Source organism: Chlamydotis macqueenii, chromosome 24 (genome assembly GCF_036417535.1).
Source record: "Chlamydotis macqueenii isolate bChlMac1 chromosome 24, bChlMac1.mat, whole genome shotgun sequence".
Lineage (NCBI taxonomy): Eukaryota > Metazoa > Chordata > Aves > Otidiformes > Otididae > Chlamydotis > Chlamydotis macqueenii.
In genome coordinates this window covers 3,461,731-3,479,028 of record NC_141579.1, presented here as the reverse complement: position 1 = coordinate 3,479,028, position 17,298 = coordinate 3,461,731, and the positions used below count along the sequence as shown (strand labels likewise).

At 47.8% G+C, this 17,298-nt stretch overlaps 1 protein-coding gene and 1 long non-coding RNA gene across 6 annotated transcripts in view; both read right to left on the bottom strand.

The window, feature by feature from the left end:
* Positions 1-12,141: 12,141 nt before the first annotated feature.
* Positions 12,142-13,185, bottom strand: LOC147597878 (uncharacterized). The gene is made up of 2 exons (XR_015261037.1): positions 12,471-13,185; positions 12,142-12,409 (listed from the first exon to the last, which is right to left on the bottom strand). It is a non-coding gene; the product is annotated as an uncharacterized LOC147597878 (long non-coding RNA).
* Positions 13,186-13,526: 341 nt separating this feature from the next.
* ZBTB44 (zinc finger and BTB domain containing 44) overlaps positions 13,527-17,298 on the bottom strand; it is a 70,899-nt gene continuing 67,127 nt past the window's right edge. For 3 of the 5 annotated variants that reach the window (XR_015261077.1, XM_086766403.1, XM_086766405.1), the window contains one exon: positions 13,527-14,280. Coding sequence is in view for 1 of the 5 variants with exons in the window: in XM_086766405.1 (XP_086622531.1) it covers positions 14,211-14,280 (70 nt within the window). In the remaining 4 variants the exon portion in view is untranslated. Of the gene's footprint in view, positions 14,281-14,730; positions 14,933-17,298 lie in introns of all 5 variants that reach the window. The other 2 variants (XR_015261069.1, XR_015261070.1) reach the window with 1 other exon arrangement.

The following is a 17,298-nucleotide window of genomic DNA, read 5'->3' as shown; positions in this document are numbered from 1 at the left end:
CATTCCTCAGCACACAGCAACACCCTCCTATTTTCTTCCAAGGAAAAGTCCGGATATTTTTACAACTCCCACAGAACAGCGATATCTTACTGCTGACCTCATACCCCCACCAAAGCAGCGATGGCTTTGAAATTTGTGTAGAGTTCTTTGAGAAAAGGTTTGTGAGCTTCCAAGGGTGTCCAGGTTTTCTAACTCTATCTGCTGAGCTAGAGAAAGATGCTGCCTTTCACTGCCAGCCTGGCCAAGCTTGTCTCATGCGCCGTCAGGAAAAATGAGAAAAGTGACTTTCGTTTTCATAGAACACATCAGCCCATTCCACACAATTTACAAGCCTTCCTGACAGTGTTGAATATGCATTTTCTAATGGGAGGAAAAAAAAAAAACCACAAAACAAAACCAGCAAAAACAAACTTCCAGAGGAAAATTTGCCACCAGCATTTGCAATAAGTTAGGACCAGAAGTGAGGGACCTTCCTGTGAATAAGGCAATGCAACAGGTCAGCCACAGCTTTTAAATCTGAAAGGGGGTCCAAGAAACAGAAGAAAAACGTCTTTGTGACTGCCCCTCCCTTCCTCTCTAACCATTCACCCCGGAGGACATTGTTAACATGTAATAACTGGGCATGTCAGAATCAATTAGGCAACTCATAATAAAGCAGATGCTGCTATTGTGAAGACGATGCAGTGAAAGTATGGGCATAGGAAGGCCCTCGGTGCAGCCCGGGCTAAGCAGATATGATGCTAATTGAATTCTTGCCGGCAATTTTTCACCCCTAAATGAACAAGAAAGAGAGGAATCTTAGAGTCTCATCTGTTTAGCTTGTGAACAGGAAAATGTTTTCAAGCCCAGTAAATGAGCAATGTAATCCACAGGGATGTTAGCAGGAGGGGTTTCTCTTAAAAAAAAAAGAAAAAGCCCCAAACCCCTGATATGTTGAATACGAGTTGTGCCCCGCTCCCACAACACCAGCAGTGAGCGGGGAGTTGGGTGTTTCATTGAACCTTAAGGAAACCGGGCATTTCCGCAGTTTTTCCTTGTCCGGAGGCTGGAGATTCCACACAAGGCTTTGCACACCAGCCTGCCGCTTGCACCGAGGCACTTTCAGAGGTTTAAGGAGGCTCTGACAGCTCAAATATTTCAAATGCAAACAGTAGAAGGACTTAATTGGACCCCGGGCACCTGAATTAAAAACTACGGCTCTCCACGCCCCTGTACTGCTACACCCACACCTAGAAACCTGCCTCTTAAAAAAACTTGCCAGTTCTTTCCCTTTTTCCTTTGTAAATCTGCTCTGAAGAGGGAAACTCCGCTTCACGCTGGTGTTCGAGCCCGCTCAGGTGTCCCTGAAGCAGCCTCCCACAGAGAAGAGAGACGAGACCTTTCCCTGGAGGTTTAGATGCCCATCTGCAAGTTAAGCCAAAGGTGAGGACTCAGGGATTTTTACGCGGACTGAAACATAAATTCCAGGGTTAAACCTGCTGGGTATTATTTTGTTGGCTAACAGCCTTGCTTTTTATTACTACTGGCACAATAGAAGTAATTTCTCCACCTCATAGTTATCAATGAGTAATTAAGTCTTTTCTAGTAACCCTGTGCCGAGAAGGCCTTTTAAATTAAAATATTTTCCATTTGATTTTGTTAGCTGCTAAATGAAGATCGGGAAAAACAGGCTAATTACAGCTATCCTAATTAAGCTCCTACAATAACCCATAATTACAGCCATACTTATCACCTTTGTGCTGGACACTTTAACCTGTTGTGGTTTGCAATTAGCATGGCTGCGTCCGGGGCTGCGAGCGAACACCTTCTCTCCCCTGATCTGGCTAGAGTTTTGATTGAAAGTGTGGAAACAAACTCTCTGTTTGCGAAACGGTAATTGGGGTAATTTATGAGGCTTCTGCGTGAGCAGCAAACCTAGGTTAGAGAGCTGGGCTGGGCTTTAGCATGCTAGGCGACTCTAAGCGTGTTTTATTAAAGAGAAATTCTGGTGTTACTGCTGACAGCACAAACACAGGCAGAAGAGGCAGGGTTTGATCTCAGATTAATAGCTGACCCACTCTCAGAGCCTTAGCAAGTCACTGCTTGCATTTAGGAGTTAAAAAAAAGTAATAATAATCTCCTTGTGCCTCAGTTTCCCCAGCTGTAGAAAGGAGGCAGGCCAGTCATTCAGGGGGGTTGAGGCATCACCCACACAGCACCCCTGTTGCACCCCACTTTGCCCCATCTCCACAGCCCAGCACCCCCTCTGGTTATCCGCAGCCAGGGTGAGCCCGCACTGCACCAACAGCCGGGTGCCACCCTGCCTGGCAAGCCCCAAAAAGCACGGCCTGCCCAGAGGAAAGGAAAAAATACAGTGCTTACAATTGCTCCGGGACACCCTGCTCTCCGCACAGTGGCCGGCAGGTCTCTCCCCGCTCCCCTTCACCCTCGGGTCGGGAATATGCAGGACGGGTCAGAAAAGGGGGGCACACCCCAAGCAACCCCACATACTCATCCGTATCCTCGGGGTAATCGGTGTGTAGCTGGGTATGGGCAGACACCGCAGAGCATGGCTACTCCCAGTTTTTCCAACTTTTACCCTGTTTTTAATCTCCTCCTGCCTTAAAGCACTGTCAGGATAAGGAGACCAGAGCTCCGGCACTGCTCTGTGTCCACCTGGAGCTGCCAACACCTTATTTCAGCTTTATTTTCTGTAGTAAGGGGGTAATAAAAAGAAAAGAAACCCCTCACATCCACACGCTAACCAAGGATAACACTGGGGTGGAAAAGCTAGATCCAAATACCCCAGAAATGCTGGGAAAAGGCTGAAATCCAGCCAGAGCAAACTGCACGAAATGCCAGGGGAGGGGAGATGTGAGCATTAAATTGGGAGGATGAGCATTAAACTTTTGAGGGCAAAGTTCTAGATCAGCCACAGAGACTTCATCAGAAACCAATCAGCTCCAGAGCGTTTATTAGTTGTAAAGAAGTTTATTTTAAGACACAAAAAAAAAAACATAAAGAAAAATGAAGAGTGTGATCTTTGCACTGAACAATGCCACCTGTATGGAAATACTCAGAGGAAGGAAAGAATAAATTTGTTAAATCATGTCATTTTACCATTCTGAAATAAAGGGCACCCAGCACTGCCCACGCTTACGAGGCCATTCAGAGCTGATTTATCGCTTGAGACCACAGAGGCAAAATCAAGCCATTACAACCTTTTAAAAGCTTTCTTGCGACGAACTAAAAATATCCACTGCTGACAGATGCGAGCTGTCAATAAGGAATTTAAGAACTCAGTATGAAGAGTGGGAAGAGTGCAAAGTCTTGATAAACATCTCAAATTGGGTCTTACTCAGTGGGAAACAAGTAGTTTATAGCGGTAATTGTAAAGGGCATTTTACATTGAATCAATTAAATGAAAATCTTTTAAACCCTTTTTAAGAAGAGACCTTTTTAAGTTAACAGGTGATTTTAATTGGAACCATGGGACTTGCATCACGGGAGGTGGGTTGGGTTTTTTTGTGGAGTTTTTTTTTTTGGAAGCATTCAATATAGAGGAAAATCGATACCCTTCCATCAGCATTTGAACTCCTAGAGTCTTGCAAGTTGAATAGTGAAACTAAGCAAGAATTACTGTATGCTCTGGGTTTGCATGGTTTTTTCTAGCAATTAAATATATCTCCATCATAACTCCTTAATTGTGAAAGCTGCAGGAGAATTTATGAAGACTGAATTACCTTAGGAGAAGTATTTTTAGTCAGAATCCTGTGCCATAACCTACTATAAAATACTATAGATTTTTAGAGATAATTTACCTTTAGAGAAGATGTCAAACACCCCAGCTGACACAATCAAAAGCAGCAATGGCATGTGAGTATGATTTTACATTCAAATTCCTTTTCTTACTTCTTCACAACCACTTTTAAAGCATGCTCTGCAGGATTACCAGCAGCAGGCAAAGCCTGCGAGCCCGAGAGACGAACGCCACGAGGGAAAGCCCTTCCCTCAAAAGCAAGTGACACTTTCAGCAATTGCTGTTTAGAGCTGGCGAATTCCTTTGCTTCCCATTGCTCTGGACCTCACTAAATCCAGCATTACCTGCCCTACAAAGCTGCAAGGTGTGATCTGGAAACACCAGCTACCTACCTGGGAGGATGCTAGGGAAAACCAGGGGAAGGAATAGCACAGCAAACGTAGCACACAACCTACCTCTGGATTCCCTTCCACAAAAACAACTAAGTCTTTGAGGGTGCTCCCTTCTGCCAGCCTTAAACAGCTACTGCCCGTGAATTTAAACGTGTCCATTAGGGACCAGTAGAGGAACCAGCACCGGCGCTGGAGGCTGCTCAGGGGAGGAAGGCGATGCGTTACCCAGGCAGAAAGCTCATCTTATAGCTGGGGAAGGAGCCAGCAGAGAAAACTCCAGTCCTGTAATGACTTTCCCTGGGCAGGCAGACACTTGGGGCAGGGGGGGAAGCACGCGTTCGCTTCCCGGCTTTTTCGGTGGAAGGAAAATGTCGAAGGAGAACTGAGAAGTTCCTCAGGGGAACACACAGAGGGAGGGAGCAAAGGTAGCGGGGCTGGGCACCTTCCCACAGCTGGAATGTCAGCAGCTCCTGGGATTTTACTGTGATGTCTGCAAGAAACAGTGTGTGTTCCTAAAAGCAGCTCTGGAGTTACATCCTGATGTTATTCCATCTTGAACAAATAAATATGTGCAAGTCTCTAAAGGAAGCATTCAGGCCTTCTGGGTATGGAAAAAAAATCCTGGAGAAATGGCATGGCTGAATGCTAGGAGGAGTTCAAGGAGGCACAGCGCTGGGATGGGGCACCCCAGCATCATCCCTGCGGTTCCACCTTCCCCTCCCTTTCTGAGCTGCAGGGCTGAGAAAAGAAGCCAACGCGGCTGAAGACATTCAGCATTGCCACGGGTTTACTGACTTTACAGAAGTGTTCGTGTCATAGGAAGCGTGAAAGTCCCCCCAGGTATCAAAACAGCACAGATCTGCCTGCTTGACCGACTGTCGGGGGTGGCTTTGTAGCCCTCCTGCCCTTCCCTAGCCCTGCAGTGACTTTCTTGCACTTGCACACGTGCTATTCCCAAACCAGTGGGCGACTGAGTGGCTCCAGAAAGCCAGCAAAAAAAAACCAAAAAAACAAACAAACGGCAGATGGGGAAACTGAGGCACGGCTGGTGAATCACTGCACGGAAGGGAGAAGGCAGCAATCCAGCCTCCGCACCTTTGACGTCGCGCCCACCCTTCCTCCGTGGAATTGATGTGCTTCTGCCGTGCGCTAAGTGATTAGCCCGCGGCTTCGCTGAGTGTAAAGTTATGGAGCGGGAGATCCAATCACAGGCACAACTCCGCTTGCGCTACAGGCCTATTTGAAAGGGTAAGTGTTCTGCATTTTTTTTCATGCCTGCAACAATCTAGACAAATAGGCTTTTAAATTAAGCAGTGATTTGGAATATAAGTGAGTGCATTTAAGCTGCTAAGAGATGGAAAGATCCTAATGGCTGAAATATTTGTCATATCACAAATAAACTGGCTGTATCGGGAGCTACTAATATAACTAATTTTTACCAAATCCTTCACTGCTCTGTGATAGAAAATGAGGTCAGCATAGGTTGAGGCAACACAAAATGAGCAGCTGCCAGAAGGCAGCACAGAATACTGATAAAGGACTCTGCAGAAACTCTATCGCCTGCCCACAGACAAAAAGGAATCAGTTTGTTCAAATTAAGATATACCTTTTCCAGAGCATCCAGGCTTTTAATGAAAAGGTGCCAACAAATGCAGGCTTCCAATGGATCCAGAATACAAATACATGCTGAGATGCTTCCTCAAAGCTCCCCTAGACCTGAGTTCACCCGATTTTTCCACATTTTACTCATAAGGTCTGTGTGACTTTTGAAAGGCACTTGGGTGTCAGAGAAGGCAGGACCATGCCCCGAGGTCGCTAATGAGAGTCCCTGGGATTTCTACAGTTCCTCTGATTCCTATGGGGCTTTCCAGCTACGGGAATTAAACACTGGCTTAATCTGCCACTCACAAGGAGGAAAAGTGAAATGAAGAGGAATTCAGACGACTTGGCTCACTCTAATAGATAAACAATCCCAAAGCCCACAGAGGTAGTGCCAGGAACAGCTCTTGCACCCCTCAGGAACCAAAAGCAGCCCCCCAAATCACCTTGATTCTGCCACAGCCCCGTGCAACGCCCTTATGCTGGTACAAGGGGCTCTAAGCTGCTGCTTTCAGCTGCCGCGTCGAGGACAACACACCCGGGGAAGAAAGACAAACGCTCAGTGTCAGAGATGCAGCGACAGACTGTGTTTTTCCTACCATGCTTTTGAGGCTGCCTCAAACATTTGGGACCAAGTGGGATGCTGCCATACTCTGGTTAGATGAGAAAAACAACATAATTGTTTTCATTCTCATCAAAAAAAATCCCCAAAAATATCAAGAACACTTTGGAAGGGGAATTTCCTCACTCCTTTACAGGCGTGAACAGCCTGTCTTTGAATAAGGGGAGGATTTTGCTTGTAATAATTGGTCATTTCCATCCCTAAACCCCAAATGAATTAAAAAAAAAAAAAAAAAAAAGGAAGTAACTCCATTGGCCAAATAGGAAACTGAGGCATGTCTTCCGTAAGGGAAGAAACTGAGTGTATTTTCCACCATAGCAGTCTGGTAGTGACCCCATCATGGCAAAAACAGGTCAGAGAGGGGACCAGGGAGTCCCATTATTATATGAGATGATCTGCTAACGCAGTCTCACTCACATATAACCCCTTCTCCCTGTGCCACACGAGAGGCTGGCGTCGCTCTCTCGGGATCAATGCGCAGAGAGCCTTGGCAGGGGAACAGCGACCACTCGAGAGCACCGGACAGTTTAAGAAAAATAAGATCAACATGGATTAGCAATAAAACTTAAAGCTCGCTGCATTTCCTAAATGGAATGGCAGAAGAGTTCATATTTGATAACCGTTAAATGGTTTAATGAAATAATTATAACCCAGACTCCTGAGCCTGGCCACGATCAATAACTATGAGCTCTAAGCAACCGCATGATCCAAGTTCTGCCATTTTCACAGTGCTCCCCAGCAGGCAGAGTGTGCGACGATAAATGCGATTGACCGTAAGGTTGCATTAAAACATCCCCATCAAGGGCAATAATAGATTAAAGGCTACTGAGGCGCTGCAGTTGGCTGGTCAATATGCTTTATTTTCTGCATCTCCCCCAATTTTGCCACCCTCCTGCATACTATTAGTGGGAGTCGATTTGCTGTCAATGACTAGCCCTGGCGAAAGATGCATTAATGCACGCTCACAGAAGCAGTGCGCATGGCATTATCGCTTCGCTCGCTTTCAAATTACGGCCTAATGCTGTCTCCAGGCAGCTTGTGACACGTTAACACTATGTGCGATTTGTTGGTATCGGGCTAAATATTTCACGTCTAAAGATTTCATCAGAGATTTGATGACAGAAATAAACTACCACCCGCTGGGAAATCATTCCAAATAATAGAATTAAGCATTGTTGGAAAATTGACAGAAAAGGCATGATGATGATGTGGGGTAGCGGAAGAAGAGCAGAAGCAGCATGAGGGGAGAAGGAGAGCTGAGCAGAGGGCTGCTGAGTACCCGTTTGTCTGCTGACTAAAGGCAGTGTTACTAACAAATCCAGTGACGGGGCAGAGATTGCAAATCGGGTGTCTGTACGTACTTTGCTCCCAGATACTAGGCTTAGGTGCTCTGCTGCTGCTTTTAAACGTCAAAGAAACCCCCATAATACGTGAAAAGCAGGCTGTTGTGCTCAGAGGTTTGCTTTATTTTCTGCTGAAGCTCATAAACCAGCCCATAGCACGTATGCCTTTTCATCCCACAGGTTGCGTCGTCCTTTAGCGCTAGCGAAAAAGGCCTCGAAAACTGAAGGCACAGACTGATCTAAGAATGAGGGGGGCACACAGCGGCAGAGCCCTCAAACGCTGCTCTGCGTTGCCAGACCCGGAGGGTCTGTGCGGTACAGCCCAGACGGCTGCTGCTGGCTACTTGCACGCCCGGGAACCTCAACGCCACTTCCCAGCCAGGCACCCCGAAAGGGCTGAGTAGCCCTGGCTTTGCAGCCTTTATTCAATACTGACTTGGGTGCCCAGCTCAAAGGCAGCAAAACCTTTTAATCCTTGCTTTTTCAAGGCCCCAGGACCTCGGCATTGACTATCTCCTCCAGCAAGCGCTCCTGTCTTTCAGCCTGAACAAAACAGCCACGGAGTCAATCGTGTGATGGAAAAACAGGCACTTGACCGGAGAGAGGAGACAAGTACTGAGGCTCAGCAGCAAGCAGGCTGCTTGGTCTCCTGGTTTAGCTGCATTTTGCCTTCACAGCAAGCCCTTCTATAATGGCAATTTCAAATCATAGCTTTGATTCATGCTCTTTCCTTACAACCAGCTGTTGTCACCCACCACCGAACACCCAGCTCTCACTTTTCCTGAGCTGTTTTTATTAGTTTGTTTTCTTTTTTCTTTTTTTTTTTTTAATGTGGGTTCCTAAACATTATTTGAAAAACTTAACAGCACCTTTGCAGTTGTTGGGGGTTAGGGAGTTCCCTCTTCTCCAAGGTAATAAAGTCAAGCACAGTTTGATTAATTATCCTTAAGGCTACTGCAGATTACAAACCTGGGTTTACTTACAAAACATGAGTGTTTAACCCCTCAAAACCATCTGTCAATAATGCTTTCCTCCTCAAGAAACTGTGAAAGCTTCTTCAAAGCTCCCTTTCTTTGCGTTTTGCAGTACGTGTAGGAATTAAACTCCCCGAGCACACACAGGTTTCCCTCCCTCAATAGCAGAGGGCTTAATGTTTCATAATAAAGCTGGACAAGGAACTCAGAGCTTTTTTCTTACCTCTGCTCCCGGACTCCCCGTGTAACCCTTAGGCTGTGGTTTTCCAAGAAGCCTTCCTACCAATTAGCAAGAATGAATCTCTCCCCTAGCTGGGCCACTGGTTCCAGTAGGAATGTCCTTCAAGCCCAAACTTCAGCTGCATACCTCTATCTCAGTTTTATAAAGAGTTAAATGTACTCTGTCTCTCTCTCACACACACAAAGAGCTTTTACAGGGGCAAACCAATATCATATTCCTTGCCTGTTCTACAAAACAGCCACACACTCTCTATCTCCAAAAACAGACAATAAAACACTTTCAAAAGAAAAAAAGATGTAATTCACTTCGGTGAAGACACCCAGAAAGCAGTCAGCAGTGTTCAAGCAGACTTCTGAGCCCATAAAACAAACCCTTAAGCTAATTTCCACCTTGTGTTTGTGTTACCTGCAAGGCCCTTGGGAGATCCTCCTTCAGCATAACCAAATTCAGCCTCTTCTGGTGAAGTATCAAGTAAAAACCCTCCCTATTTAAAAGCCTACTTACTGAGGCATTTTTCATGCATTTGAGAATAAATTTGTGTAGATGTTACCTACATTCGTTTCTTTGCCTCTGCTCTTGCACCCCAGGCAGCACCATCACTGGCACGCAGAGAAATACGATAGCTCCACAGGTGCTTGCCCTTGGCATCAGCCGCACCAGGTAGTGCTGTGGAGGATTCCAACCTATTACCCAATCTACACCTCATTAAGAAACACTTGTGATAGAAAAAAAAAAAAAAAAACAACTGAATTTAATTTTTTATAGAAAAGCAAAGGAAAGAACTTGAGCTCAAGAACTTCTCACTTTATCCATACATGAACCTAAAACCAGCTCTCCTGTCTTGCACACAATTCTTTTCTGTCATGAATGTAAAACTCACAAATGTGACACTGTTTTCATTCCATTACTTCACTAAAACTGCCCGTGCACTCGTGCAAGTTCTGGTGTGAATGCGAATCCCCGCAGCATCCCGCATGGCCTGGCCCTCAGCCTGTACCTCTGCTCGTTCGGAATTTGCACGGTGAAACCGCATCCCTTAGCCTGGGACACCAGGTAATTTTAAATTACCCTGACACCACTGGTAATTTTAAATCACAGCTCTGACAACTCCCAGGAATGCCCTCCTGCAAAAAGAGTGCTGCCTTAAGCCACTGTTTCTAAAATGCCACTGTCCAAAAAACATTTTCATTTCACCTATGTCAATAAAAGCATTGCACATTCTTAATGGGAGATGCTGCTGAGGACGGAATTAAATGCTATAAACTTTTTTTTTTCAAATTTTAATTCAAAACCGGGGGGAGGTGGGGGTAACAAAAAAAACCCCAACCAAACAAAAACCACCAAAAAAAACCAAAACAAAACCCCCCAACCTCTCAGTTATTCTGTGATCAAGTGCTGCCGTCTTGTGGCCAAGAGCCACCAAACTGCCAGCCCAGCCCAGGGCATGCCCCAAAAGTCTCGGCTAAAACGCATTTAAATACGGGAGTGCAGTAGGAATCCGACAGCATGGTGTTTTTCTTACCCCCTCTATTTTGTGAGAAAGTGTAATTAACGTTTCGGTTATTCCCCAGTTAGTATTAAGAAATTCTAAGTCGCTGTAACGTGTGATGGAGCCCCACTTTTGTGGAGATGGCTGAACATCTGCTTGCTGATGTGAAGTGGTGGAAGAATCCCTTATTTTTGCTTTGCTTATACGTGCAGCTTCTGCTTTACCTATTAAACTTTACCTCAACCCATGAGTTTTCTCTTTTACCCTTCTAATTCTCTCCCCTATCCCACTGGGGCTCAACTGCCGGTGCAGAGCTGGGGTTCAACCACAACACTCACCTAGCAGATGAAGGGAAGGTGGTGGATGTAGTTTTTCTGGATTTTAGAAAGGTTTTTGATGCTGCCCGTCATACTGTCCTTCTGGACAAGTTGTCCAGCTGTGAGATGAACAAGGACACAGTGCCCCGGGTGAAGAACTGGCCAAACGGCAGGGCTGGAGGGAGTGCAGTGAATGGGGCAACATCTGGCTGGTGACTGGTCACCAGTGGTGTCCCTCAGGCCACTTCTGTTCAGTATTTGTACCAATGATCTGGATGCAGGAAGTGAGCGCATCCTTAGGAAGCGTGCTGATGGCGCTATACTGGGAGGTGCCGTGGACTCTCTAGAGGGACAGGAGGCCTTGCAGAGGGATCTAGAAAGACTGGAGCACTGGGGGAGAGCACTGGGAGCACTCACGGAGTGGGAGAGGGAGGCACTAAGCTCTTCTCCCCAGGATCCAGCAATAAGATGTGTGGGAATGGCTCGAAGTTGTGCTGGGAAGATTCAAACTGGACATGAGGACGCATTTCTTTACCCAGAGGGTGGTCAAACACTGGAACAGGCTTCCTGGAGAGGCGGTCGATGCCCCAAGCCTGTCAGTGTTTAAGAGGCATTTGGAGAGTGCCCTTAACAACACGCTTTAACTTTTAGCCCTGAAGTGGTCAGGCACTTGGGCTAAACGATTGTTCCAAATCCCTTCCAACTATTCTAGTGATGATTTTTATGGACTCCAGTCATGACTTATTTAAAATTGCCACTGCACTGTGTCAGGCTGCACTCTTCACTGGGCGCAGTTCTGCTGGAACTAGAAGCAGGGAAGTAAGAGGTGATAATGAACGATGCAGCACAAGAATTCCACAGATGGCACACTGCTCCATTCTCTGGATTATGCCTCAAGGCTGTTTTTTTTTTTGACTTTTTACCCAAATTCCTGCGGGATGGAGGTAGTAGGGGTATTCTTGCTTTTACCATCCCTCAGAAAAGCATCCAAAGCGCCTGGCTGAAAAGAGGGCTGTCCTGCTGTAAGGATGTGTAAAAGCATTTGAAGGTTCTCAGCTGCTCTGTTAGCACTTCAGCAGCTGCGCTGCAGGCAGCCCTGTGCATCCTCCATCCAACCAGAGAACGTGCACTTCAGAGGCAGCAATAGGAGCGTTACACTTTCAGAGCATGTTATTCCCCCTTGGTCGAGTACTGCTGTTAAAAAAAAAAACGATAAAAATCCTTCAATTCCTCTCCCACGTTGAGGAAGAAGTTATTCAGGGAAGAGAGAAAAGTGGTTTAGCTCATGAAGCACCCAGATAAAAAATGAGCAGCACTGAACTGCTGATTATTATGAATACTCCCTCTGTATAGAAATTGTGATGATCTTTGTGGTTTAGAGTCACAAGATGTATCTATACCAGTACGTACACTCAAAACACTCTATATAATAAGCAACATAGCGATTATTATTGCCAAAGAGGCTGCACAAAGCCACTCCCCCACCCCAAAAATGACTTCTCTGAGTTAAGACCCACCTCTGAACTCACCTTCCCACAAATGGTGAGATCTTTGAGCCAATAAATGCTTTAATAACCAAAGGATAATTATCCACTCAGTATTTTTGTATCATAACGACGCTCTTTACTGCTCTGGGGCAATGCTAATGAGCTCTGAATGTTTATATAATAAGGGCTCACAGGTGGTATTTTGGCTCCCAATGGGGGTATATTGGGTCTCAAAGGGGGTATAAGGGCTCACAGGTTGCATTGTGCCTCCCAAAGGGGGTATGTAGGGTACTTAAAGGGGATATAAGTGCTCCCAGGAGGTATATGGTATCCCAAAAGGGGTCTACAGTGTCCCTAAAGGGGATATAAGGATTCAGAGGGGCTAGAAGGGGGTCCCAAAGAGGGATAAAGGGCTCAGGCGGGGGCTATATGGGGTCCCAAATAGGGATATAATGGCTCAAAGGTGGTAGAAGTGGGTTTCAAAGAAGGATATAAGGGCTCAGAGGGGCTAGAAGGAAGTCCCAAAGATGAATATAAAGGCTCAGAGACCTTTTTTAGGGTCTCTAAGGAGGTATATAGGATTCCAAAGGGAGTATAAGTGGGTCCCAAATGGGACATTAGGGCTCACGGGGCATATATGGGGTCCTAGAGAGGGCTATAAGAGCTCACGCGGTGTGTTTGGGGGTCCCAAAAGGGCATATATGGGCACACAAAGGGTATAAGGGGCCCAGTACAGGCTGGTATGGGGTCCTGAAAGGGGACAGAAGGGCTCACAGGTGGTATTTTGGCTCCAAAAAGGGGTACATAGGGTGCAAAAGAGTATATAAGGGCTCCCAGAGTGTATATGGTATCTCAAAGGGGTTATGTAGGGTCCCTGAAAAGGATATAAGTACTCACAGGTGGTATACAGTGTCCCAAATGGGGTCTATAGGGTTCCCAAAAGGAAATACAAGGTCTCAGAGGAGTATATGGGGGTTCCAAAGAGGGATATAAGGGCTCAGAGGGGCTAGAATGGGTCCCCACGAGGGATATAAGGGCTCAGAGGAGCTAGAAGGGGTAAGAAAGAGGGATATAAAGGCTCAGAGGCCTTTTTTAGGGTCCCTAAGGGGCTATATAGGATCCCAAAGGGGATATTAGGGCTCACAGGGGTCCTAAAGGGGGCTATAAGTGCTCACAGGGTGTATTCAGGGGTCCCAAAGGGGCACAGATGGGCTTTCAGTGCTGGCATTTCTGGTGTGGGAGCAATCATCCAACGTTCTTCATTTTTAAGATTTTTTTTCTCACTGGGCGGCCGGGTTGAGGGGGTGGTAAACGTCAGAGTCCCGGTCATCTAGGAAAGCCCAGAGCCCCAGTGTCTGTGAGCCTGTAGATGCGGTGGCTGGGGCCGGTGAGGAGCACCGGCGGTGGTGGCTTTCCAGCTAAGGCACACTGCAGATGCTGCACGGGAGCTGCAAGACACTGAACACACTGCTCGGACAAGTAGTTTGCTACAGAGGTGATTTCATCCCTAAATTCCTGCAGGGAATAATAAGAGAGTGATGCTGGATCCTGAAGGGGACTCACCAGCCACACACCATCCAGAGCCGGCTCCTTCCATGCCGCTGTCAGGGCCAGGGTCTGTGCAGGGCATCTCTTGCCTTTTGCAGCCCTGAGCTATGAAAGCAAACTGAAAGCATGGATTCTTCGATTCCACAGCAGCCCAGTTTGCAGTTGGCCTCCCCAGACACCCACCCCACAAAAGATTTCCATAAACTTGAGGGCTTATAGGTGACATCCAGGAGAAGCCTTGATACCCTGACTGAAGACTCCACCTCAAACACCCGCATTCCTGGCCTGGCAGCCCCAAATTCAGGACACTCGAGTCCCACCCTCCTGGATTCAGCCAGAGCTCAGCATGCTGCCATGCCAGCCACCCCATCTCGTGGCAGATTTGGGAAACACTAGTTCCTCAAGCGTACAACCCCAGGAGCTGTGTACACCACCCAGCACAGCTTTGCTGGTTAAATATCACAGCCAGATAAAAGGTCCTTGCTGAAGAAGAGCGCAGAAGATGCTTTTCCAACCAGAGGCAGGAATCCTGTGTGAGTAAGGAGAAAAAAAAAAAAAGAAAAAAAAAAAAGGGAAGTGTTCAGACAGGTTGCATTTCACCGAGTGCAGCATCACCCACCTCAGTGAGGTGCGACACAGCACCTCTTTACCTCTTTTCCTCCCCAAAAGTCCTGATGCCAGGTTGGCACTAAGCACAGGAGGGGTTTTGAGGAAGCCAGCTCAGTCCCAGGGGCTGGCTCGGCCTCGCAGCCTTCCCTCGGAGCGCAGGGATCAGCGGTGCTCCTCAGCCATCACTTGAGGTGGGCTCTACACTCAGTATCATCTGCCCTGAATTATTGGGGTGAGGGGGGAGGATTTCTTAAAAGCCTTTTTGGCTCAGGCATCGGATTAATCCTTGCTTTTGCCAGCACTTTTCCTTTATGCCCCAGACACACACACATGTAAGCAGGATCCGATTACCCGGGAAGACTGCGCTCACCCCTGCTCTGAGCAACCTCTCGGTGAACTCGTGATGAAGGGCTCCTTCCTCCCACCAACACTGGCTTCCAACATCAGCCCAGCTGGAGGGGGGGGCGCAATTGCAAGCGTCGTGTATCATCATCCAGTGCATGAGGGAGGCAAGCGGAGACGAAAACGCCACGTTGGCTCTTGGCATGGCTTTGGGCATGTGTTCATTGCACCTATAACTCAAGAGGAGTCTGGTTAGGCTTTCCTAAAGCAAAATATCAGAGGTGCTCCCCTCTGTGAAGGTAGGCTTTCACCTTCAGCACCCAGCTGATGATCAGCTGGCCATCCCAAGGGCACAGCACACCTTGCTGTGATGGAAAACACCTCCAGTCAGAGGAGAGGCACCTCCAGAGAGTGACAGAGGAACCAAAAGCTCCAACCCAGATTCACACAGCGCCAGGCGAGAAGCGCCCGGTGAACCGACCCGCCAAAGGTCCGCTTTGCCCCGAGGTAATACATACAGCAAGACTACTCAGAAACCAGCCCTTCGTAAGGATTTAAAATAACTAAATAAAAATGCAAGAAATAAAACCAATGCCAACAGCCCAGGTCCCTGAGCTCAGAGCCCACTAGATGTCCCTCTCGGCCAAGGCACAAGGGCTCCTGAAGCATCACCAAGGAGAAGATCCAGGGAAGTGGTGAAGGGGCAGGTCCACAGGCTGTGAGCCCCAGACCCCTCTCTCCAGAAGGCCAGAGGGGAGGGAGCCCAGAGGAGAAAAAGAATGAGTGGGCAGGGAAGGGAAACAAGCGTAGGCAGCACTAGATGGAGAACCAAGCCAGGCAGCTCACAGCAGCTGGCCTTGCCTACAAGATGCCTAAGAGAGGTACTTTGGAGAGAGGAAAAGCAGCTCTGAATCAGCCTGGAAAGTCCCAGCGCTCAGGTTAAAGGTCCAAGTCTCAGAGTTCACCCACTCCATTTCCCCCCTCCATCCCCCAGTCCATCAGCAGTTCCCAAAACTCCGCACTCGGAAGAAACAGTCCTCCGCTTGTTTCACGTTAAGAGAAACCAGTTGTTGGATCTCAAATGCTGTGTTTTGTTTTGATGCGGTGCATTTCTGATCCCACAGGATTTCAGCAACGCAAACCCAGCCCTGGTTCGTGCTCAGAGCTGGTAGGGGTGAAACACCGCTAAACTGGGGATGCGAACTGGTAACAGTCAACAGCAAAGCAAGGGGTTTGTATAATCCAGCAGCAGTTGGAGGTGGAGCAGAGTCGGCCTCGTCCCCAGGCACACAAAGCGTAAGAGGGTCCGACATTGGCGTCTTGTTGCACCGGTCGTCTTAGAAACGGTAAGAAAAGTAAAGAGATGGGGGAACCCAACGCAATCATCGGGGGCAACCCCAGGAAGCCAACACAAACAATGGGGTCAGGGAACGGGGAGCCGAGCGGATTTCGTGCTGCTGGGAGTTATTTGGATACCTATGAGGGGTCAGGGGAGGGAAAAAGGAAAGGCTGCATCCCATGGAAGTGAACCCAGGTCAGCACCCCGAGCGGCCAGTCCCAAATGGGAACAGATGACTTGCAGGAGGGCAAACCACCAGGAAAGCACGCCAAGTCTTTGGGAGGAATTACAGCTGATGAATCAAAGGAAAACATCCCACACGATGGCTTGGAAAGCCTCACACAGCCTGGCCAGGACAGCCCAGCTGCTCCTGTGGACACACATAGCAAGAGGATGGGGACAGGAGTCTGCTTCTGCACCCACTACCATACTGGATCCTGTCCTTCTTTACATCCACGATACCAGGCGTTTGCTCACCCCAACTGAGCACAGCAGGGTGAGGAGAGACCTTGCTTCCTTCTTATCCTTCCAACATCCCTCACAGATCCAGTAAGCTCAGGTTCTTGCCTCCTTTGTCCAAACCATTTTAGGGCTTGCAAGCAAGAAAGCAGCAAGTTATCTTCGGTCTTCAAATCACCGCTCGTATCACTGCTTTACAATCCCATCTGTGCCAGCGGGGAACATCATTTCACATGCCACCGTCTGTCTGCTGATTCGTTCCCCACACGTGTTGCCCAGCTTGCGGATGGGGAGATGAGCTGGGGGGGGGAACAAACAAAAAAAAACCAAAACAGAAAAAATTAAACCCAGCACAGCAGCCAAGACTGTAAGTGGATTGTCTCCATAACATCCTTCAACAACAATGATCTCAATCCGCTAGGCAGGCTTTCTACCCCACAGTTACTCAAACTCTTATCTTATCACAGCTAAAGGCTCACTATAAGTGCCGAATGCCTCGGCCCTACTCAGTTTCTCTGCCCAGCAACTCCAGTCTTGATTGTGTTGCTAAACTGGGCTCAGCAGTCTGGAAGGGCGGGCTCCCTCCTCCCTCCCCAGGCCCAGATCCTGGATGCACTGGGCAAACCAGCTCCCATCTTGTGAGCATCGCCCCGTTAGCAAGGTGTGCCGAGAGGAAAATCCGCCCAGATTTGGGAGCACGGGCTTGGACAGAAAGGCAGCAGGAAAGCTCCAGGGGAGCACTTTCCAGCAGCTGCCACTCAAGACAGAGCGAAGAAGCAAACCACCTGCACAGCGAAC